The 24,331-nt window shown below is 37.0% G+C and overlaps 1 protein-coding gene across 2 annotated transcripts in view; it reads right to left on the bottom strand.

The window, feature by feature from the left end:
* PIK3C3 (phosphatidylinositol 3-kinase catalytic subunit type 3) overlaps positions 1 to 24,331 on the bottom strand; it is a 68,849-nt gene that overhangs the window by 12,452 nt on the left and 32,066 nt on the right. For both annotated transcript variants that reach the window (XM_042862364.1, XM_042862365.1), the window contains 6 exons: positions 24,025 to 24,094; positions 23,348 to 23,412; positions 21,737 to 21,821; positions 20,138 to 20,212; positions 10,293 to 10,461; positions 3,202 to 3,292 (listed from right to left, as the gene is read on the bottom strand). In XM_042862364.1, the coding sequence (XP_042718298.1) occupies positions 3,202 to 3,292; positions 10,293 to 10,461; positions 20,138 to 20,212; positions 21,737 to 21,821; positions 23,348 to 23,412; positions 24,025 to 24,094 (555 nt within the window). The remainder of the gene's footprint in view (positions 1 to 3,201; positions 3,293 to 10,292; positions 10,462 to 20,137; positions 20,213 to 21,736; positions 21,822 to 23,347; positions 23,413 to 24,024; positions 24,095 to 24,331) is intronic.

Below are 24,331 nucleotides of genomic sequence, written 5' to 3'. Positions count from 1 at the left end.
GTGCCTTCTTTTAATCAATGGGAATCTGAAACATAGTTCAATCAATTATAACACTGTCCTTCAATGCCTGCCGAGTTCTTTGTGTGACAATGAATCACTGGCCCTTGATATTTTCTAATTCAAACGTCAAATTTGCTATGAAGGACAGACAGAAGCCATCTGGCATTTCCAGCAGAAAAATCAAAACCTTTTTTTTTTTTTTTGTTAAAAATGATAATACTGAATATTTTTATTATGCCTGAAGAGTGATAATCTACTTCCTCCTTAGGCAAAGCTGGCTGTATAATTCACTGCATATTTTAGTTATCCCTCCTTAAAATTAGAGCATTATGTAATTTTGAAAATTAACTATTAGCAATAAGCATTGCAGCTGCACAGAAAATAAAAAGGCTAGTTAATAGCAGTGGCAAAAAAACTGTAGGAGTAGATTTGCATTGTACCATCAGATATTCACTGACACGTCGACCTAAACAGATTTTGGCCCAGTCCTTTTCCAGGAAAATGAGAAGTGGAAAAGAGTAAGCAAAGACTGGAAAATTTAAAGGTGGTAGCTTCAGAAGCTAGAGAAACTGACATGGAACATGCTGGGGAGGATCTTCTACTACTTTTCAATTTAACTTCATTTTTGAGCCAGAGTAGTTTTTCAGACAAGCCTGAATCAGAGCACTGCAATAGGAGATGATGTCATTAACCATGAGTTGAAGCACACTAGACTGACAATCTTCCTTATGAGTAGTACAGTGAGTATAAAAGGAGACAAAAGGTTGAAAAAGAACTAATTTTAAGCCTTGCTGCTACTTTCTCTTTTTCCTATTGGGAAAAGCACCAAATGAAACTGGATTGAGGGAAATGAATCACTGAAACAGTATCTTAAATTTGAAAAGTACTACCTGGGCACAAAGTGAAGGTGGTTATTTGGTTGAAAATAATATTCTATATATACTGAAAAAAATAATCACGAAAGCTGAAACTGCAAATGTCCTCCCCCTACCAAAACCAATGCAGACATCTGTTTTTCAGTCTACTCTTAGGTGTGAGAACGTATCACCAAGGTCTGCACCAGTTTAATTTCTGAATATAGATGTTATGCAAAGTAAGAAGGCACTGTCAAATTTTAATGTGTTCCAAATCCACATCTCCACCTGACTGGAAGTTTTTGGTACGTTTTGTGCTAACACTAAGAAAACAGCCACATTGCCTTTATCTCCCTGATAAACAAAATTAGCCTGTGCAAATTTCACTCTCCTTCGAAGAAGAAGAAAGCACCTTCAAAAATGACAGGAACAGAGAGCCCAACTCCACTTACATCATCCTGCGCCATAAAACATGTCAAGCAGGTGTAGTCTACACTTATTATACAGAAAATTGTACATGAGAGGCTGCTATTTCAATTCTGTCTTAACTCAGTACATACTTCTCCCAAGATGTATCAGAAACACTGGACAGAAATGTCACCCAGACAATAGGCTTGTTCTTTAGGATGTTATTTTCCTTAAGAGCTATTTTCCTTTTGCACTCAAATATTTCTAAAAAGTCTCAATTAACACAGTAGAATGAAAGTGCTTTAACAAGACTAAGGTCACCCAGTGCCACGTTAAAGGGAAAACACGTAATACTTTTTTCCACTGTTTTCTTTTGTGTTCTACTTGGTCCAAACCTAAGGAAGGCAAACTTTCAACCACCTTTACAGCCTGATTAGTTAGCATTATGTTATACCAACTTACACCACAGGAGGTGACAAAAAAACACAAGAAAGGAAGCCATACAAAATGGCTGTAGAGATCTTTATGATTATAGTATCATATACGAAAATTTTATTTTCATTTAGAAGAGTTATATGTTTATAAAACTTTCAACACACATTCAGGCTGTAAGGTTTATATTCTAGAAGTTTATAAAATAACACTATGATATTTCTAATGCAACATTTTACTTGCCAGTGTGTTTTTACATCCCATTGTTCACGAGCTAGCACATATTTTGTGCAACTTACAGTACTTCCCTGCGTATTAGGAAAAAGGAGGACACATTATGCTGCTTTGTGAAGTGATGGATTAGACTGCAACCCAAGCTACTGCCTAACATAATGCTTTAACTTTGAGGAATCACATGGTGGTCATTCATGAAAAATCTTTCTTATTGCTTCAACCCTAAGCAATGTACTCCGATATATCTGCTTCAATAGTAACAGAAACATGACACACAACCAGTTCAGCAGAAGAATTTGCTCAGAATACAGTAAGTATGTTACAAACTGCCTGCTTTTTTCATCTCATTAAGCCAAACTGAAGGAATTGGCTTCTCTTACACCACAAAGAGGGGTACAGCTGCATCTCATGAAAAATTGTAACTTTAAGTAGTGCTGAACAATTTAAGCAATACACAAGTTTCCTTGCAGTTTAATGACAAGTTGTACTCTTATCAACAAACAAAAACAATCTTTTATTTTCTAAATGGCTTGACAGCTGTCTGCAAGATCAGAGCCTAACTAACTCAATGATACCTAAATATTAAAAAAAAAAAAAAAAAGACTGAGTATTGCTGCATTACCAGTAATAAAAATGCTGTCCACAACATTCCATCAACATTACTATTCAGAATGCCTTTTTAGATTAAGAAATATTTGTGAATCTCCATCTTTGTCTTCCACTAGCGTGGAATTAAGATTGAAACAGCTATTGACTCGAGTAAGAAAAAGGTAATTTAATTTTACTGGTCAGTCCCAAAAGGATCTTTAGCTAATGTGAGTCTGCTGAAATATATATCGATTTTTTGTTTAAAGTTTTTTTTAAAAGAAAAAAAAATAATAAAAAAAATCAATTGAAATACTGAAAGCATTTATTCAATTTTCCTACAATAAGGTATAGTGTTATCTTACTTCTTAAATGATCTAAGAAACCTACCATTCAGCGCAAGAGACAAAAGATACACTCTTCTTTTTTTTTTTTTAATAGCACAACTAAAATTCAGAATTACTTTCAGGCAGACTAATGGGCATTAAATATCCAAAACAAATTTTCTAACACATTATCTAAAAAATCACCTGTTCACCTTTTTACAATGGATTATTTAACAATTTTACAGTGGATTTAGGATGGTTCTGCTGCTCAGCCATTTTAGAAAGCACTTTTGTAGTTACTTTGAACACAGTTTAGTTATGCGTAGTTATGTCTAGAAAGACAAGGAAAGCTTTTCAGTTACCTTTTTTACAGTCTTGTCAGGCTCAAGAGCAATATCTGGAATGTTGGCATCTACCATAAGGGAAAATAAGTTCAAGATCAAGTTGGAGTACCTGAAGAGAAGAGCAAATTAGGTAAATGCACTTTGCAGCCTGTACAAAAGAAAACATTTTGTGAATAATTTAGTTTAAAGAGAACAAAATCATCTTAATTTGAGTTGGTAACATTTTAGAGAAGTTTCATACACGTTATTCTCACATATTTGGATAAACATATGCTAGAATGTCAATTCAAAGGTTTTCTATATTAATAAGGATAGTAGCGATGCAGTAGTATTATATAAATTAACAATCAAACAAATGAAGTCCTCACAATAAGAAATAATTTTTCATTTTGCTGCAAGGGTTCCTGCCATAACAGGTTAATTTTAATTGGTTTAACCAGATCTACATATGCAGTTGCCCAGTTCAGCTGAAATAACTCCAACAGCGTATTATTCATAACCATTTGAAGAGAAAAAACAGCAGTTTTCAGCTTTAACAAGGTGCTGGTAGTACTTCCAAATCTTCTAAGGAACATCATTTTACCCTTGCAGGAAATTAACTGTAGGTTGCTTACTGAAAGGATAATTTCCAAGCTGTTCAACATAAAGTGAAGCTTCCTTTGCTCTCTCTGAAGACATCTTATCTCCTTTTAGAGAAAATGTATGCAACAATCTTCAAAACCCCAAATACTACTTTCCTAAAAGCATTAGGAGCTTTTTAGATGGTAGAAAATGAATTCATAACAGCAAAACCTACTAGAAAATTTCAGAATATATACAAGCTGGCAACTTCACAGAATACAGAACTGACAAAATCTTTTGCACGTAATTATTTTAATTATTAACAGGAATTAGTATTTTCTAGACCATCCTGTGAGAATCCTTCTTTGTTTTTTGTCTCAAAGCTTGCTTCCTAAGGTATTTCTTGTTATAAGACTCTGATTGATTTGTTGAAGAGGCAAGTGATGGGTGCTAACCGTGCGACAATGGATATCGCTTTGGGAACATTTGAAAGCCCCTTCCTCCAGAGCCGCTTGCTCTGTAGAAGAGCGGATGAGAGTGCTCAGGAGTGTTCACTGGCGGAAGACCTGGCCTGTGACTAAACAGCTCCAGCTAGGTATGGGAAAATTGGGGAATGATACCATCATGTTCTGTGAAAAACAGGATGCAGATGGGCATCCCTGCTCCCTCTTATCTGCTGGCAAGGCCCGGAAGATGAGAACAAAGGAGTTTCTGCTGAGATCCCAGAGCCAGAAGCTGCCACTCCAAGGGGAGCTGACTCAACCACTTTGGATTTGAGCTGTCACTCCAAAGACAGCTGACTCGACCACTTTGAAAGCATTGAAAAGGGGCCATCATCACCATGGCCATCGTCCTAGTCGTAGTCGTTGTCAATAGAACGACTCTGCCTGATGACCCACCACTACTGAAGATCAAAGACTGAACTACGAACCACGCTGGATCCATGGTGGTGACTATCTCCCTCTTGCTGCCTATAAAGACTCCTTGCTTCCTCTTTCCTATCTTTTCTATCGCCCTCCTTCCCTTCCCCATTACCCTAATTCATAATAGTGTCCGTCCTCCCCTTCCCCATTTCCCTGATTAAGATTTGTAATAAACTGGTCGGACCAACATTTGAATCGTTGTTTCTTAATCTCACACTGGGTATACAGATATTAAAAGAACCTCCTGTCCCTCCTATAAATTGGAGCGAGACACATTCCAATATAAGGTTTAACTCTTTAGTACACAAGCAATTATTTTGAACTGTTTGGAGAGAAATCTTCTGTGTGAAAAGCTTCAGCTGTTCTACCTCATTTCCATGAAGGCAAAAAAATTACTTTTAGCACAGATTAAAATAAAAAGAAATAAAATTTACTTTTTTTTTCTTTTCTTTCCTTTTCTTTTCTTTTCTTTTCTTTTCTTTTCTTTTCTTTTCTTTTCTTTTTTTTTTTTTTTTAGTTTTCGGTTTTAGTTTTGTTTTGTTTTCCAAATTGGGCAAAAGAAATATGGCAGCCAAGTTGCAGTAGAGCCAGAAATCACCATAAGTTTTCATGAAAACTTGTTCTACTTGCTTGAGACTATCAAGACTCATGTTAAACATACTTAAATCTTGCAGCTTTACTCTATCAAGACTGTTTCTAAGTCATCGGTAGCTTACAGCAACAGCAATTTCCAAAGACATATTTCCTTCTTTGCTTCTACTGCTCTTTTGTAATCAGATGAAAGCATCTTCCAGAGGGACAGTCTTGAGCAGAGGACCCAGCTGAATCTCATGAGATTCAATAAATCCAAACAGAAGGTCTTGGTTGCCCTAGGTTGAAGCAAAATCCACTGTCAAAACAAGCTGGAGGATGAGAGGGCTGAACACAGCCCTGCCGAGAAAGACCTGTAGTATTGGTAGATGGGAAGCTGACCATGAACCAGCAACGTGCTTCACAGCCCAGAAAGCCAACTGCATCCTGGGCTATGTCAAAAGCAATGTGGCCAGAAGTGCAAGAGAGGTGATTCCTCTACCCTGTGCTGATGAGACTTCACCTGGTGTTCTGGGTCTAGACAGGGAGTCCTCGGTACAAGAGAGACATGGACCTGTTGGAGCACGTCCAGAGGGCCACAAAAATGGTTCAAGGGATGGAACAGCTCTCCTACAAGGACAGGCTGAGAGAGCTGGGGCTCTTCAGACTGGAGAAGAGAAGGCTCTGAGATGCCCTGATAGCAGCCTTTCAGTATTGAAAGGGGAGCTACAGGGAAGAAAGAAAGAGACACTTCAGCAGGGTCTGTGGTGATAGGACAAGAAGAAATGGTTTTAGGCTTAAAGATGGTAGATTTCAGTTGGACATAAGGAAAATGTCTTTTACAGTGAGGGTGGTGAGACACTGAAGCAGGATGCCAAGTGATGTGGTTGATGCCACGTCCCTGGAGAATTTCAAGGTGACGATGGATTGGGCTCTGGGCAACCCGATCTAGTTGTGCATGTCCGTGTTCATTGCAGGGCAGTTGGACTATATAGGTCCCTTCTAACCCTAATGTTTCTATGATTCTACAAACTTGAATTATGTGGTGAGAAATTAAGTGGACAGCAATGGGAGGTAAAGCAGTACAGAATAAACTGGACAGTGAACAAAAAGTGTAAAGGGATGCAGCTGAAAAATGGTGAGATTGCAGATACTGATGGTAACTCCTGAAAAGTTCCTGTGTAGAACTGCAGTTCAGCAGAAAACAGAAAAACATGATCAATAGCCAGATGTAAAGGTATGTACATACTGACGTAAGACACAAGGAGAGAGAAGGCCAACCGCCAGGTGACAAGAAATCCAGACATGGTCAACAACCCAACTCCATCCTAACATTAGAAATTCTGTTGAAACAGTAGAGCTAGAAATCTGATTTGTAGAAGGATGAATACCTTGAGAATCTCCTCTATTTTCTTAATAGTTCTAAGTGATGTTTGTACCTTGTTATTCATGCCACATCTTTAACATTTACATTGACAAGGCCTCTGTCATGGGTAGCCTCAATCCACTGTCAAAGAATTATTTTCTTTCCACATTTAAGAAGCTTATATCAAGCACATGAAATTAACCCTGAAATGTTCTCACTTATTAAACTTGCTTTCTCAAGGCCCAGTACAAATTAATTTGCAAAGGAAGGACTGTTCACCTGCACTTGATTCACTGGTTGATTAAACATATGGTTTGAACAGGAAGTGCTAAAAACAGTGAAGTTCTGTAAAAATATATGAAATCCAACTAAACTCTTCACCCACAAAGAAGCTTCATGCATGTTGTATATGTATATAAATTGACTCAAAAATTCTTAAGTTTTAAAATAGGATAATGAGGTTCAACAAAAGCAAGTGTAGAGTCTTACACCCAGGGAGGAATAATTGCATGCACTGGTACAGGCTGGGGGATGATGTGCTGGAGAGGAGCTCTGCAGAGAGGGACCTGGGTGTCCTGGTGGATGACAGGTTGGCCATGAGCCAGCAGTGTGCCCTCGTGGCCAAGAGGGCCAATGGCATCCTGGGGTGCATTAAAAAGAGTGTGGCCAGCAGGTCGAGGGAGGTGATCCTCCCCCTCCACTCTGCCCTGGTAAGGCCTCATCTGGAGTCATGCGTCCAGTTCTGGGCTCCCCAGTACAAAAAAGACAGGGATCTCTTGGAAAGAGTCCAGTGGAGGGCCACAAAGATGGTGAAGGGCCTGGAGCATCTCTCCTATGAAGAAAGGCTGAGTGAACTGGGCCTATTTAGCCTTGAGAAAAGAAGACTGAGAGGGGATCTGATCCAGGTTTATAAATATCTAAGCTGTGGGGGCCATAGTGGTGAGGCCGGACTCTTTTCAGTGGTGAGTGGAGACAGGACAAGGGGAAACGGACATAAACTGCAGCATAGGAAGTTCCACACAAATGTGAGCAAGAACTTCTTTATGGTGAGAGTGACGGAGCACTGGAACAGGCTGCCCAGGGAGGTGGTGGAGTCTCCTTCTCTGAAGATATTCAAGTCTCGCCTGGATGCCTACCTGTGTGACCTGGTTTAGGGAACCTGCTTTGGCAGGGGGATGATCTCTAGAGGTCCCTTCCAACCCCTACAATTCTGTGATTCTGCGATAATCTTTTCTGCTATGTTGCTTGGGACCCTCTGAAACTAATTCTGTCTCTTCCAGACATGCATATATATATATTCCTCAGTCACTACTGCGCCCAACCAGCTATAACACACTATGGTATTATTCTTCCTAAAGTTGTTCTTTATAGTGAAAACTTCATCAATACTGATTAGATCCCACCTATTTCACATTATCTCTTAACAATCAAACCCCTTCTTCTAGAAGACTATGCAGTCCTTGCATTGCCTAGCTACTGTCCTTTCAAAGAATCAGTCCTTTCCAACAGTCATCACAGCTTTATATTTGCTACTCAGAGTTTCTTCATTCTTTACATTACTACCCATCTTCTGTCCATGATACCATCGTGAATAGTCTAGGAAAAACACTCTGGTCTACCTGGTTGGATATTACCATTTAGATTGAACAAATCTCAGCTCAAATTATAGATTTGGTCCACAGTTACTACCTACTCTTTTGTTCCCACCTATAACCACTTACTCAAACTGCACGCCAAACCTGGTGAGGAGTAATGTAACCTCACTCTAAAACAAAACAAAACAAACTTACAGATGTTGATGCTAGATTCCTTTCTACTGGATCCTGCTGAAAACTTGTAAACTAGGAATTTACTGGGAAAGGAAAAAACTGATGCAACAGGACTTGAACATTTTAAAGTAAGCTCAACATGTATAGTGAGAGGGTAACATGCTACTGCAAATCAAGTGAGAACTAAAATTCTCCAGCCACAGTCTGCCCTGCAGCAGTTAGCACTCAGAGGCTGCTACTTCATTAGACTATTGCTGACAAACACACAGAACTGATCAGCATTCAGAAAAGTAGGAAGATGCATCTCCCAGGGAAAAAAGTAAATAAACAAAAGAACCAAGAAAAGCCCTCAACAATGATCACGTACCAGACTACTTCCTATCTAAAACAAAGAACAAAACTTTTTCCACTTACAAGTTTTAAATTATTTTTGTTTTTGCTGTGCATGCACATCCTACCAGAAACACAAAAAGATTGATATGGAGCACTTGAAGCATGCAGAGAACTGTCTATAACCCAGTGAAATTAAGAACATAACAAATTGAAGATGAAAAACAACATTTGGTGTCTGAAATTCGACTTAGTAAAAAGGTTATGATTTCACCATACTTCACCAGAAGACATATCTGTGAATAGGTTTGCATCAACATATAGAACTGTTAGAGCTAAGCCATTCCTCTTTATTCACTGACTCTCTTCCTAACCCATTACACAAGTAATCATGACCATTTTTAATTCTAGCTGTTGAATGTAATAGTTACTGTAATACTAATATTATCCTTCTATGTTAAAAGCCTTGAAAATGTACGTCCAGAACAATTTAAAAATACTTTCCTATTATCCTGAAGAAATATTGGAGAATAATTACAACTACAGTTCCAGAATTAAAATGAAAACATACTGATTTGCAGTTCAATTTTATTCCAAAATCACCACTATATTTCATGTTTAACTATGATCTCTGCAGCAAATTCTACTTAATGTAATGGATAATCCTTCATCAATATAACAGACCCTTCTACTGAAATAGTTAGGTTTAATCAACCTAACTCTGAATTGTCTCAAAACTAACAAATACAATTTTATCAAAGAATTTTAGAATTTAGAATATTTAGAATTTTAGCATTTAGAATATGGAATACATGTCAGCCCTTCTGACCGTTCTCTTAAGTTATATGAATTGTTTGCCAACAGTGCATCATTATTTTTCCTTCTGTTGCACTGCTTTTAATCTATTAACATCAGTCTACAAAAAAAAAATCCTTATTTTTACTTCATTTCACTATTAGCAGAACTACTTGTATCTTTTTTCTGATATTTCTTATCATTGTATACGTATTACATACATTCTTTTCATAAAACTGATATTTTTCACGTACTTCGAGGTTCATACTATATGATCCAGACACTGAAGGAACTTTAACCATTATGTCAATCACTGGCCACAAGAGTGCCCACCTGTGTTCTGTTGAAACAGATCTAAAAGAGTGATTTGCTTGCCTATAAATAAGTCTAAAAAGATTTAACCTCTTGCAGGTATCTGCAGAAGCTACTAACATACTTGACTACTACGCACAGCAGCTTGCAAGACCTTCATCCAGATAAGTTTAGTTTCTCAAGACAAAGAATTTGATTCTGATCATCACTAGCCTAAACCGGAGGAGGGTAAAGCAGTAAAATAGCACGTGACTTAAGTGGATAGTTACTTGATAAAGAATAATTAGAGAAAAAACTGCTTAAGGTCAAACCAACATCCAAAATGCAAGATAAAACTTCATAACCCACAGAATTTACGAAACAGCTGATGAGATTACTAAACAAGCAAAACCGGGGATCTTAACTTAAAAGACAAAAATATTCAAGCTCCACATTATACAAGTGCTATTTTCAAATAACTTAGCATTGAAATAGTATTGTTACCTGCGGAGATGGAGAAAGGCTGTATAGCACTGCTTACGGAACTCCTGGTACTGTTCACTCTGTGTGCCTCCCATGCCTTCCACCATCTCCTTATTCAGCTTCATTGGGGGAGGTAGAGGCTTAGGGTCTCGACCCAAAATATAACCAAAGTCAATGTGAAATAGTTTTCCTATAAGACAAAAGGCGAATGCAATTCTTTACTTCAACAACTCATATTATATCAAATCTTGATGACAAACAGTAATAAAAAATAGATAAATCCCTAGGCGCAACTGAGCACAATTCACTGCTTTCTGTAATGCTTACACCTTCAGCTATCAAGCTGAAACTACAGACTTAAAGCTAATATCAAATTCACTCAGAGCAGTTAAAAAAAAAGTTTTGTGTTTTTTATGGAATACATTCATAAAGATTCAATCAGTGATGAAAACAAAGAGACATAAAATATAGTTACATAATACTCTTTGCTCCTTAAGAACTTGTTACAAAATAAAAATATTAATATACATAGTGCACTGCTTTTAGTATTGCATTTGGTTCTCTGGCATGCAATATGTTACCTCAGTCACATGTTAATTTTACCACAGGAAAATAAGAAAAATGGTCCTAAAATCCTTTGTTTGGGTGAGGTTAAGATTTTTTTTTATCATATTTAATAATTGAGTAAACATGATTACCATATCAAACATGCTTTAAAATTGAGGAACTTTCTCCTGGGTTTTTCCAACATTGAAATATAAGTTATAGCATTTGAGCACTACCTTTCCCTTCTCAGATCAACTATGTCTACAATGTTACTACAGAACTATCTTGAAAAAAAAAAAAAAAAAATTAGATACCTCATTTCAAAGGAGGCAACTTTAGTTCCTACCTGAAGCTTATTTGAAACAATGTTCACAGTATTATCCATAAATCTATTGGGAAGCATTCACTGTCTGTCTCTTCATAGAATCACAGAATGGTTTGAGTTGGAAGGGATCTGCAAGATCATCTAGTTCCCACTCCCCTGATATAGGCAGGGACATCTCCCCCTGCCCAGGTTGCGCACACCACCATCCAACCTGTCTTTGAATGCTTTCAGGGAGGGGAAATACACAACTTCACTAGGCAACCTGTTCCAGTGTCTCACCACCCCTAAAGTAAAGAATTTCTTCCTAATATCTAGACTAATGGAAGAGGGAAGACCCTCTTCCAGTTTGAAACTATTTCCCCTTTTCAATACTACTGAATCTCATGAGAGATGCAGAATGGAGCAAAATAAAAATTAAAAAAAAAACAACAACAACAACAAAAAAACAACCTGAAACACCAATTTCAAACATAATATCATAACATTTGCATAATCTAAACATTTTATATATATATATATATGCAAACAAAAATGCAGTCATCAGAAATGTAGGAATTCATCAATTCTTAAGAAGCCACTTTCTAGAAACACTTCTGACTTGCTTTTTAAATGGTAAATATTAACCATATAAGGCAAAAAGTGTTTTTGAAAATGTTCTACAGATTTTCAGTTTGAAATTAAATTTTTAAATGCATCATTTCAAGAATACTACAAGCTGCATAAAAAAAATAGGTCAAAATGTTTTATATTAAAAAGGAAAATATTAAATAAAAAATCACAGAACCACAAAAGCATAGAGGTCGGAAAAGATCTTAGAGATTAGCAAGTCAAAATCTACCTATCATGTCCCAGCATTAAACCACAACCTTCAGACATTGTCTATACGTGGATAGAGACTCCACCATTGCTCTGGCCAGTCCACTCTAATGCCTGAATGTCTTCTTGATATCCAACCTAAACCTCTCCTGAAGAAAATGGTATCAAGTATCATCAACTCTTATCACTTGTCACCTCAAGAGATGGATACCTGCATCATCTCAACTTCCTTTCAGGTGGCTGCAGAGTGTTGCAGTTTTCTCTCAGCCTCCTCCAAAATAAACAATCCCAATTTTCTCAGTTGTTTTACTCAAGTCTTGTTTTCTCATCCTTTCATCAGCTTTGCTTCACATACATTCACACAATTCAAATTTCTCCTTGCATCCACGGACCCAAAACACAATTTTCAAGGTGTGGTCTCCCCACACCTTGAATGTACACTCATTTCCCTATTACTGCTAGTCTGCTGGACAATTTCCTTAAGACAGAGAGAAACCATCTTCCTGCAGTCAGTGTGAAGAAAGAAAGGAGATAAATAAAGGACAAACAGGTGTTTGAAACGTTAGCTGAGTTTTACGTCCAAAGCAGAGTTCCCTAGTGACACTAATACGTTTAATATTACATTTTCTTCATAGAGGAAAATGAAACGTGGATGCAGAACTGAAGAAGTTTTCAACATGAAACTAGAAAATGATTAGTATAACTTCTTTAGTCACAATAGCACAGAAGCAGAAATAGATGTACTAACTCTTGCTTCAGCATTATGGAACTGACCAGTTATGAACATGCTTTTCTGTTTCTTTTCACAGAGAGTGATGAGAGAAGTGGAGGCTGGAAGCTATCCTGGACAGAGCGATCATGAAATGACATAGTTCTCTATTCCTCATGAAGTCAGGAGGGGGGACAGAAAAACTGCTACCTTGGACTTCCAGAAGGCAGACTGAACTGTTCAGGAGACCAGTAGGGAGAGTCCCTTGGGATTCAGTCCTGAACAGCAAAGGGGTCCAGGAGGATTGGTCACTCCTCAAGAAGGAGATCTTAGAGGCACAGGAGCAATCTATTTCCCTGTGCCACAAGATGAGCCAGCGGGGCAGAAGACTAGTGAAGATGAACAAGAAGCTTTTTCTGCAGATCCTAGAGAAAAAAAAAGTGTCTACTTTCTGTGGAAGAAGGGACAAGCAACCTGGGGAGAGTACAAAGAAGACATTAGGATGTGCAGAGAAAAAATTAGAAATGCAAAACCCCAGCTTGAGCTCAACTTGGCTGCTGGATTAAAAAAAGAACAACAACAACAAAATTACAAATATATTAACAGTGATAGGAGGGCTAAGGAGAATCCCCATCCTTTACTGGATGCAGTGGGAAATGTGAGCACTGAGGATAAGGAAAAGGCTGAGGACAAGGGGGCAGGAAGGCCCTACAGAGCAATCTGGACAGACTGGATTGCTGGGCTGAGGCCAATGGGATGAAGTTCAACAAGACCAAGTGCTAGGTCCTGCACTTTGGCCACAACAATCCCACGCAATACTGCAAGCTTAGGGCAGAATGGGTGGAAGATTGTGTGGAAGAAATGGAATTGAGGCTGTTGGTTTATGCTTGGCTAAACATAAACCAGAACTGTGCCCAAGTGCCAAGACGGCTGATGGCATCCTGGCTTGTATCAGGAATAGTACAATCAGCAGAAGCAGGGAGGTGATCAACCCTCTGAACTCTGCTCTGTTGAGGCTGCACCTTGAGTACTGTGTTCAGTTTTAGGCTCATCATTACAAGACAGACACTGAGACCCTGGTGTGACCAGAGAAGAGCAATGGATTTGGTGAGGGTCTGAAGCACAAGCCTTAAGAAGAGGGGCTGAGGGAACTGGGATTGTTTAGTCTGGAAAAGAGGAGGCCAAGGGAAGACCTCATAGTTCCCTTCCCTATCTGAAAGGAAGATGAAAGAGGATGCAGTGAGGTGGGGGGTCAACCTCTTCTCTGACATGCTAGTGAAAAGACTAGAGGGAACTGTCTCAAAATGCACACAGGGAGATTCCCGTTGAACATTAGAAAAGATTTCTTCTCCACAAGAATGGCCAGATGCTGGAACAGGCTGCCCGGGGAGGTGGTTGAGTCACCATCACTAGAGGTACTGCATTCAAAAAACATTTAGATGCAGTATTAAGGGACATGGATTAGTGGGGAAATACTGGTATGAGTAGACAGTTGGACTGGATGACCTAGAAGGTCTTGTCCAACCTGTTGATTCTATGATTCTGTATTTGTTTGCCAGTATTAGAACTTGAAGCACCTCTATTCATTTCAGCAAGCTTAAATGATCAACATTCTTGAAAAAACTGTAACAACTAGTATTTTTTCAGCTAGTCATCTGTCTGTCTGTATCACTGAATAATAGATTTTCCATCACCAGACAAAACTGCTTGAGATCTGTCATAAGCACTCTTCAACTCAAGAAACAAATTCCATCATGGTCAATTTTCTGAGAGAAATCACAAGGATACTTAATAAGCAAACTAAATATTTGCTAGTTGATAAATGTCACATTCATGACATTCTGCATATCTAACTGTGCTAAAAATTTCCCTGAATAGTGTTTTCACACTGTTACAGAAGTTAGTTTACAAAAATGAATTTTAAAAGTAAGTTGTTTGAAGTAGACACTGATATATACAGATATCTTCACTGCATTATAGAAACTGTTTAATTAAAGAGTCCGGGGGAGGGTCTGTTTTCAGTTCACTTATCCAAATCTGTCATTATGAAGAGTTAAGGGACAATATTTGAATAAAAGAATAACTCTACTGGCAGTAATTACATCTTTTCTTAGTTTGCTTTGGAGGTAAGGAATAAGAGGCGCTAATTAATAATGTAAATTAGTAACTAAGATGTACCTGAACCATTCAAAAAACATTAACATGAGTGTATATGAACACGTATCATTTCACACAAAGAATCACACACAGAATTCTAGGGGTTGGAAGGAACTTCATCAACTTATACCTCAGTCCCAAAAATGAATAAAATAAAGATGAGGCCATCTTTTATTATTGTTACAGTTTCTCTAGTTGTGGTTCAATATTCAGCAACATTCAGCAGATTTTTAGGCTATGACTCAAATGTACATCGAACGTTTAAATTTGAATACATTCAATATATTTAGTTACATGAAAAACAATAAACAGGTTTAATTTATTTTTATTTGGTTAGCTCCAAGATCAATTAAGCCACCATACTAAAATATGAAATAATGATAGAAGGCTCTCTTGGTGTTTTTTAATCAAGGGATGACACTTGGAATCCCACTCTAAAGAAAATGATTGAGATAGTTGATCAAGAACCTCAGGAGGGTTCCTGGATCTTTTAGAAGTTTTTACATCCCAAGTTCATGATGCTGAGGACAGTGTTATTCTGCATCATCCCTGAGAATTATCAAACCAAAACTTCTGAGAGAGAACTCTGACCATATTTAGTTAAAATTTTTATTCTGAGAATTGACTTTTACAGTGAATAGTGTATTTACTTAGCACAGTCATTCCTTCTGATACACATCTGTAAGGAAGGAGCCAAAAATCAACAGCAACTTTTCTTCACATGTACAGCTCCTCAAAACACCATTTATTTAAAATTTGTCAGCCTCAGGTGTGACGATACTTGACAAAATAACCTTAGGTATGATTTTAAGTTGTGCAGCAGTCTACAAGAGTGTCAGCATCATATTTGACAATACCAAGCTGAGTGGAGCAGTTGACACAGCAGAGGGAAGAGACACCATCCAGAGGGATCTGATCAAGCTTGAGAAGTGGGCTCATGTGAATCTAATGAGGTTCAGTAAGACCAAGCACAATGTGGGGCAACCCCAGATATGTACTCGAACTCACAGAAGAACTCATTGAGAGAAGCCCTGTGGAGAAGGCAGTATGGGTCCTGCTAAATGAAAACATTAATATGAATCAGTAGAGCATACTTGCAGCTCGGAAGGCCAACAATATCCAGGGCTGCACCAGAAGAGGGGAGATTTTGGTAAGTGAACTTATCAAAAAGAGGAAAATTATATTTTACACAGATAGATGGACAAGACAGAATTGTTTTACAGTAAGAAAGGAGAGCTTTAGATCAGATGTTTGACAAGAAATTTTTCACTGAGAGGGTGGTGAGGTGTTGGAACAGGCTGCCCAGAGAAACTATGGACGATTTCTGGAGGCCAGGCTGGATGGGGCCCTGGGCAACCTGATCGAGTGCCCAATCTAGTGGTTGGCAGCCCCACGCACAGTAGGATGCTGGAACTGCACTTGTACTTGTGGTCCTTCTCAATCCAAACCGTTCTATGATTTCATGTTAGTTTAGTAGCTATTGAGTAAAGTTTTTCAGTTCTGAAATAATGTTACAAAAAGCCGTCATCAATTGAGAGTTCCTAGAGTTACATAACTTGACTGGCAAAAAAAAGCCAATCAGATTTAGAGGATTGGTTATGTCATAGACCAGATCAAGTTGGAAGGGACCTTCTGGAGAACATCTCATCCAATTTCACTGCTCAAGTAGTGCCACCCAGATCAGTTTGCCCAGGACTACATCTAGAAAGCATTTCAACCACAAGGATGGAGACTCCTCAGCAAACTTTGCCAGGGTTCAGACACCTTCACTATGATTAGTATTTCATGCCACATAGCATGATATTTATATATAATTATCTGTCCTCTCAGTACCAGACATCTTATGAACTTCACGCTTCTTTTAGAGGCTTTTTTCCCCTTTAACATACAGTGAGTGCCACAATATGCACATCTTAGGTCGTGGTCCAATTTGATGATCTTTAAGGTCTTTTCCAACCTGAGTGATTCTATAATTCTATTTTATGATTCTATTCCATTTTCTAATCCAGTTTCAAATTTATTACACATTAATTTGAAAAGGTTTATAATTATTAGGATGCTTATAAATTAAAGATAAAGACAAAACTGGACAAGTACTGATTTATTACTTTTTCCAAATGACTGCTGAATTTCTATACCACGATATTATTCATTAAAAAAAATAAAAACAAAACAAAACAAAAAAAAAGGGAAGATACTTTAAGAGGTGAAACAGATCTGATCCCGAGACATTTTTGTAGGGCTAGAAATAAAAGACGTGGATTTCTAGTTCCGGGATACTGAAAGTAATAAATTCAATTGTTTAAATATAAACAAGAGAGTATGCATATATGATCATACCATTTAAGAAAGGTGTTTCTAGCTTACATTCCTTGAAGTAAGAGGTTAGCTTTCCCAACTTACAATGTCTTGGCTTGTGAAAGAACAAAGGTAGCAAATGAAAATAATTTCAGGCTCTGAATTTACTGTGGTTCTGCACTGCCCTCTGCTGTTCTGTTTTAATTGTTCCCGTAAGTCAAACTAAGCTACAGTTACTTCCTAACACAGCTTTACCTCTAAAAAACTGAGTTATTATCAGTCTGACTATACAAACAGTAACTGTAATAAAAAACACTTTATACCCATGTCATATAAATAATTCAAACTTCCTGACAGATTTTTGAATGTTCATCTGCACAACTGCGATCAAATAAGGGAAAACATATTTGCTTTAGCTGTTATCCCACAAGCTTACTTCAAGACATTCTACCAGAATTTATTTCCAACACTTTCATATGAAGTACTCTGAGTCACTGCATCATATGCCTCAGGCATACTGCAAAGCCATCCATGTGGATATGTCTCATTTCCCTATAAGATATTTTATTTACACTTTTGTCATTCAGTAGATGCTTACTTTACTATAAACACTTATCATCTAACTTTTCTTCATTAGTAAATGAACATATTTGAAGTATCAAAACACCTACAGAAGCTATGGTTCAAAAGTAAGCATGCAAAAAAAAAAAAAAAAAAAAATCCATATCCATATTTATTAAGGGTTTCTGCACTTCATCTAGCTATGAAGTTACTTTCAACTAAAATATTTTAACTTCTCCCATCATATGATATTAATTGTATCAGTTAGAATAGCCTGACGGTAATATCTTGTACTGCCACTTAGTTGAGAAACTCAACACAATTCATCCGAGACTATTTTCTTCCATACTTGCTAAGTGCTTTCTAAGCATTCAGACAGAGAAATTCCAGAAGATAGGTTGATCAACAAGGCAAACTATCTAGAATTCCTTGAAAACACAGAAACTTGAAACACAGAAGATATCCAGCATTTTTATTTTGCTGCACAGGAGGCAGGGAAGAGAATTAAATGAAATATTCTAAATAAAAAAGACAAGAAAATGGATGCTTTTTTGAAAAGCAGTTTCCTAAGTAAGAAAGCATTTCAGGGTTTTTGTTTTCATTGGCATTTCGGGTTTTGTTTTTAAACCTTCCAAACTCTTTCAAAAATGAAATGTTTAACTTCAAATTAGAGATTATTTATATATAATACTATTCAACTTGAAATAAACAGACTGCACCTCTTGAGTCCTAACCATTATTTTACCTGAAACCATGCATTATTTCTTTTAAACCATTACAGAACTTAGTAATTTAGAAGTGATCACTAACATTATGCACTCTACATGGCCCATTATCAATACATATCATGCAACAAAAAGTAATGATATAAACAAAACAAATTAGAGATAGTCAAAACACATGTCTGTTATTTTGAACTGCCAAGACACATGGGTTTTGTTACAAAGGAAAAGATACCATCTTTTTTTTTAGCAGCATTCCTGTATGTAACGGAGGTGTACAAGAAAGCCGAGCAGGAACTCTGATCAGGGAGTGTAGAGACAGGACAAAAGACAGAGGATAGATTTATACTCGAAACTGGAACAGGCTGCCTAAAGAAGCTGTGAATAGATGTTCCACAGCTGGAAGCGTTCAAGGCCAGGTTGGATGGGGCTAGTCTAGTGACAGAGGATTGGAACTATAAGATTTTCAAGGTCCCTTCCAAACCAACCCGTTCTATAATTCTGTGATATATCTCATTTAATTAAATAGTAACTTCTACTACTTCTGCTCCCTCAATCATGTATTTGTAACAGGTAGGACATTAAGACCCTAATCACTTTTACAAATAGCTGGGAAAAATAAAAACCCAGCTTCAGTAGGGCTCTGGTATGACCGTGACCATCAGTTATTCTGATGGAACACTTGTATTACTTTTCAGGGGCCCGGCTTTCTTTAAAAAAAGAAAGAAAAAAAAAAAAAAAAGTGTTCAGAAGCAAGAAAAAATTTTGGAGTGAACGCTGCTCTGCCAGGTCTTATGTGGCATTCCCAGTTTGGGGTTGCATCATGTTTTCAATTCCTTAGAAAAGCACCTGTAAAGTTCACAGTACCATTTCTTTCAGAAGAAAGCAAAATCTGAGAGAATTATCATGGATATCAGGGAATTTATGAAGATTATATCTAATTCCATATGACAACTGAGAATACTTGCCATAATATCTACTGTATTAGGAAAGTGTACATAAAATATTAAAATGCAACTGGCATGCAATTAGTACGTCTTGAAATTGCTTTTAACTGCATGTTAGGAAATCTGAAAGACAGGAACGTAATTATTCATTAAATTGTTTGATGAAGATCAATTAGGATATTTGGAGTTAGAATTACTTCACAGCTACCTACTACAGCATTCATTTTTTCAGCTTTGAATAAGCTGTTATAGAAAAAAATTGAAGTATGATATTTATACAAGTTTAAGACAACAGCAACAGGTTTTTTGATCTTAGGAAAGGCAGACAAGTTTTACCCTATACTATGTCCATACTACTTTCAAAAACGTCAGCATCACTTAAGAAAAAACTCCTGTTCTTAAACAGCTCTGAAGTCGAGCTTTCGTGAGTACAAAAATTCCAAAGTAGAACACAAGATGGTAAAATAAACCAACAGAAATCTGTACAGAAATCCAGTGTTTGTAAACATTTCTTTGTTCAAAAGAATTCAGACTTCAGATATATATAAGCTGTGGTTACACAAACATCAATACCACATACCAGCTAAATGTTATCTCTTGCCTAATTTGATTAATCTACTTGTTTCCTTACTATTCATCTGTCACGTATTTTATTTTATTGGGGGGTTGGAAGTAAATGATCTTTTAGGTCCCTTGCAAAATAAACTCTTCTTTGGTTCTATACTACTAGTAATTTAAACATAAACAAATGACATTATAAAATTATACTAGTAAAAGGAATTTACCTGTTTTTGTTAGTAAAAGATTATCCAGATGTCTGTCTCCAACTCCAAGGATGTAAGTAATTACACAGTAACCAGCTGTAACAAGTAAATTGTAAGCATCAATACAAGTACCTTCCCTGGAGAGCAACAAGTTCTGTGCAGTTAACAACAGCATATAATGTAATCTTAATTTTTGCTCACAAGCAATATACCACAGAGGGTCAGAAGACTGGGACGAATAATCCAGATTATCAGCAATATGAAGAATGCAAAGTAATAAACTAAAATTTGAATTTACTCAGAAACCTAAATTAAACTTTTGCTACACAGTTATATGCATAATGGTGTCAAAAAATCCAATGTCTTTCAACACTTGGATTAAAATATTTCAAAGCACTTTGGGCAAATTAAATGTACACACTTCAAACATTTAAAGATATTTATCAAACTGTAAACAAGCATTAGACATTGATATGAAACTGAATGCACGTGTCAGTAGTAGTTACAAGCTAAGAAGAAAGCTAGGATGTGATAAATAAATTATGTCTAATGTAAGCACTTATTTCTTTCACGAACTAATCAGAACCATTTTAGGAAGTTCTAACGACTGCATCAGAAAAAAATAAAAAAGACACTGTAGAGCAACAATTGAATGACATTTTTTGTAGGAAAAAGCTGTTTAGTTTAATGGACAGAAAACATGTTTTCTGTCCAAAATCATGTTTTAACATGTCTCTTACACATCTTTTATGCATCCATTTACAGAGCAAAAACTACACTACCACATTTTCTTTTAATCCAAATGGAATAAGAAATTAAACAGTGTCATCTAAGAAAAAAAAAATCACTTCCTTTACTAGCAAATTAGAATTTTCTATCTCAAATACAGACAATTAATTATTGAACAAATGTTTTACACCTCCCTGAATTATGAAGAATCTAACTGATGAAATAGAGGAATTGTAGATAAGATTACTGCTAGAAAGAAAGGCATTTTTAAATTCTAATCTCTTTAAGAAAAAGGAAAGAGGGCAGAGGAGAGAAAAAGTATACTTTATGTCAAACTCAAAATTACCCTTTTATTAGTCAGCAGCATTCCCCCTTGAGGGCTTTGCAGACTGCTTGATCATAATGGGGAAAAAAGCTGAAATGTTTTGCAATACTCCTCCTTTTCACATACCCACCTTCCTCCAGAAAGGCACTAGGTAGTAAGAAAATTCGGATTTTCTTTCATTATCTCAAAAAAATCTATGTACTGATGCTAATTACCAGAAAAACTCATGGCCTCTAATTCTACCCTGAAAGCTGCAAGAAGCCTGAACATTGCTGTAGTCCTGACAAATTAATGACTAGCTTTTTGTTCATTAGAATCTTTCAATTAAAAATGAAAGTTAAGCTTAATAGCAAATCACTTAATGACTGGTCCGCTAAATAAACTTCAGACCTCATTGGCTATATAAGCAAGATCTACCCTTGCTACAACAGAGGTTCTCACAGCATGCAGTTGTATAGTCCTCCAGCTGCTGACATCTAAATTGAAGTGCCTCAGTAACTCATCAACCCCAATTATTATATTTCAGAAACAAAATTATCAGTCACAGTATCATTACTGTCACTTACCACAGCTCTTAACATACGTGTCCATCACCTCTGCACTTATTCCATGAGGTCCAGTCTCACTAGGTGCGTGCTTTCTGAAGAAGTTCTGGGGAAGTCATCAATACATTTAGTTACCCTTTATCACCCGTAACATGATTTTTATAACTAGTAATTCAAGACATAAAACAAGACCACAAATAACTAGTAGTGTCATGTTAAAGTAACAGCCACCTCCCACTTCCCACCAAAACTAGTAAAATCTATTTAATTCTACATTGCTGTCTTTACATTTCATTTTAATCATCATATTTGCACACTCAACAGAAACAGATATGAATTTTAAATTGAAAAGCAGATCTTTAAAATAATCTCAGAAAATTAAGAACGCATTAAGAATAACCATGAATACAAAAGTATGTCTGTTTGTGACAGGTCAGGAAAAATCACACTGAACTAAGTTCTGTGAAAGAAGAATCTGAAACAGCTAGCTGACAATCAGCTGAACATGAGCCAGCAGTGAACCCAGTGCTTCCTGGTCCACCCAGTGGCCAAAAAGGCCAGTGGCATCCTTGCTTGTAAAGAAAGTGCTGTCAGCAGGGAGCAGGGAGATAATCAACCCGTGCTCAACTCTCCTGAGGCTGCACCTTGAAAACTCTTCAGTTTTGGGCCACTCACTGAAAGACACCGAGGCAATGGAGTGAGTCCTGGGAAGAACAACAAAGCTGGTGAGGGGCCTGGAACACAAATCTTAGGATGAACAGCTGAGATAACTGGGATTGTTTAGTCTGGAGAAGAAGAGGCTCAGTCCTTATCACTCTTTACAACTACCTGATAGGAAGTTGTAGCAGTGTGGGGGTCAACCACTGCTCTCAGGTAACTGGTGACAGAATGAGAGGGAACAGCCTTAAACTGTCACAGAAGGTTCAGATTACAGGAAAAAAACTTCTCAGAAAGAGTGGTCAGGCACTGGCACAAGCTGCCTACGGAGGTCATGGAATCATCATACCTGGAGATGTTCAAGAAACATGGAGATGTGGCACTTGGGACATGGTTAATGGGTATGGCAGCAATGAGTTCACAGTTGGACCAGATGATCTTAGGTCTTTTACAGCTTGTGCTATGCTTGAAGCTGTGCTGATTTTTTTTTTTTTTTTTTTGTCTAACACTATTCAACTACATGCCCCTGTTTAATCTAATGAATGATACAGATGTCAAAAATTAAATGGACAAAATGCTTTGTTGCTCAATCTAAAAAACATTACTACATGCTTTAACAAGGTATCAAAATCACTGAGTAAACAACAGAAATATCTTAAAAACAGAAGAATACAGAAAAGCGTCTGGCGTTACTTTCATTATTACAGGAAACCCACAATTTCAGTATCACAACTAAAGATTGAGTTTAATTATATATATGGTGTTACTCTTAGGTCATGAGACAGTCATGTGGCAATTAAAGTGTGGTTTTCTAAAGCAAAAAAAAAGCCAATCTAGTCCATTTGAAGTCTACATCTGTCTTCTAAACAGCAGACACAAAAATCAGTGGAAAGACTGTAAAGACTGATGCATAAGATCTAAGGCTGCAATTTACACTGTCTGATGAGTAGAAGACTTAAATACTACATCACAGACCTGTATGCTTTCCTCAGTAGCAAGAACTTCTGCAACTGGCACTGACTGAATAAACTGCATGAAGCCTGCAAAAGAAACAACAAAAAATTTGAGTGCACAGACATCTGAAGATACAAATTTTTATTAAAAGGTTTCACTAACACATTCACTCAACTGGTTCTCAGCAAACTAGCAAAGCAAAAGAAAAAAACAACACTTTTTCTCCCGAATTTTCAGGTCTTGATAACTGTACCTCTTATCCTAACTCCCAATCAGGACAGAAAAAGCCAGTTTCAAACTTTCAACAGAAGAGAAAGTTATATCAGTGACATTCTAAATGCTTATCCACAATGGATCTGAAAGCATAGCCAAGTTTGATTTTGTTCTGTTGTTTTTTTTTCCCTCCAGTCAGTGCAAAGGTCAGTAGGAGTATTCATGTGATATGTCCAAGACCACACACCAAACTAGCATGAAAATAATGTCTGGAAATAGTCTAATGACTGTCACATATCACAACCTATGGAATACTGTGGTCAATTAAGTTGGTTACTTCAGTACTTTATATACTTTATCTTACACATTTGAGCTCTTTTTCCAGAATGCTGTATATTAAGTAAAGTACCTATGTCACAACAGTCAATGAAGGAGGGAAAGAAAAATACCCAATACTGCATTTTTGGAAAACAAAGTACTCATACCATGTTTTGTACTGGTAGCCAGCACTTTATACGGCGTCAGTTTCAAATCCAGATTTTCTTTTCTTAGCAGCTGGGATGGAGTAGAAGGAAGTATTAAAATGAGAGCAACAAAAATCAGCTATGTTTCTAAAATAATACTGGACATTGATCTATGAAGTTCTTCACTGTAACGAGTAATGAATAAAGGCTGATTTAAGATTTTTATTTTTTTTTTTAATATAAACAGAATCTGAAAAGATCTATAAAAAAAAAAAAAAGGTCAGAAAAACTCTAAAATGTATTAGCTACGTCAGTAGCCATATTAGAC

The sequence above is a fragment of the Lagopus leucura genome, unplaced genomic scaffold (assembly GCF_019238085.1).
Source record: "Lagopus leucura isolate 7727_CA_CO unplaced genomic scaffold, USGS_WTPT01 Super-Scaffold_650, whole genome shotgun sequence".
NCBI classification, from domain to species: domain Eukaryota; kingdom Metazoa; phylum Chordata; class Aves; order Galliformes; family Phasianidae; genus Lagopus; species Lagopus leucura.
The sequence above is the reverse complement of the archived record's forward strand: the minus strand, read 5'-3'. Positions and strand labels throughout refer to the sequence as shown.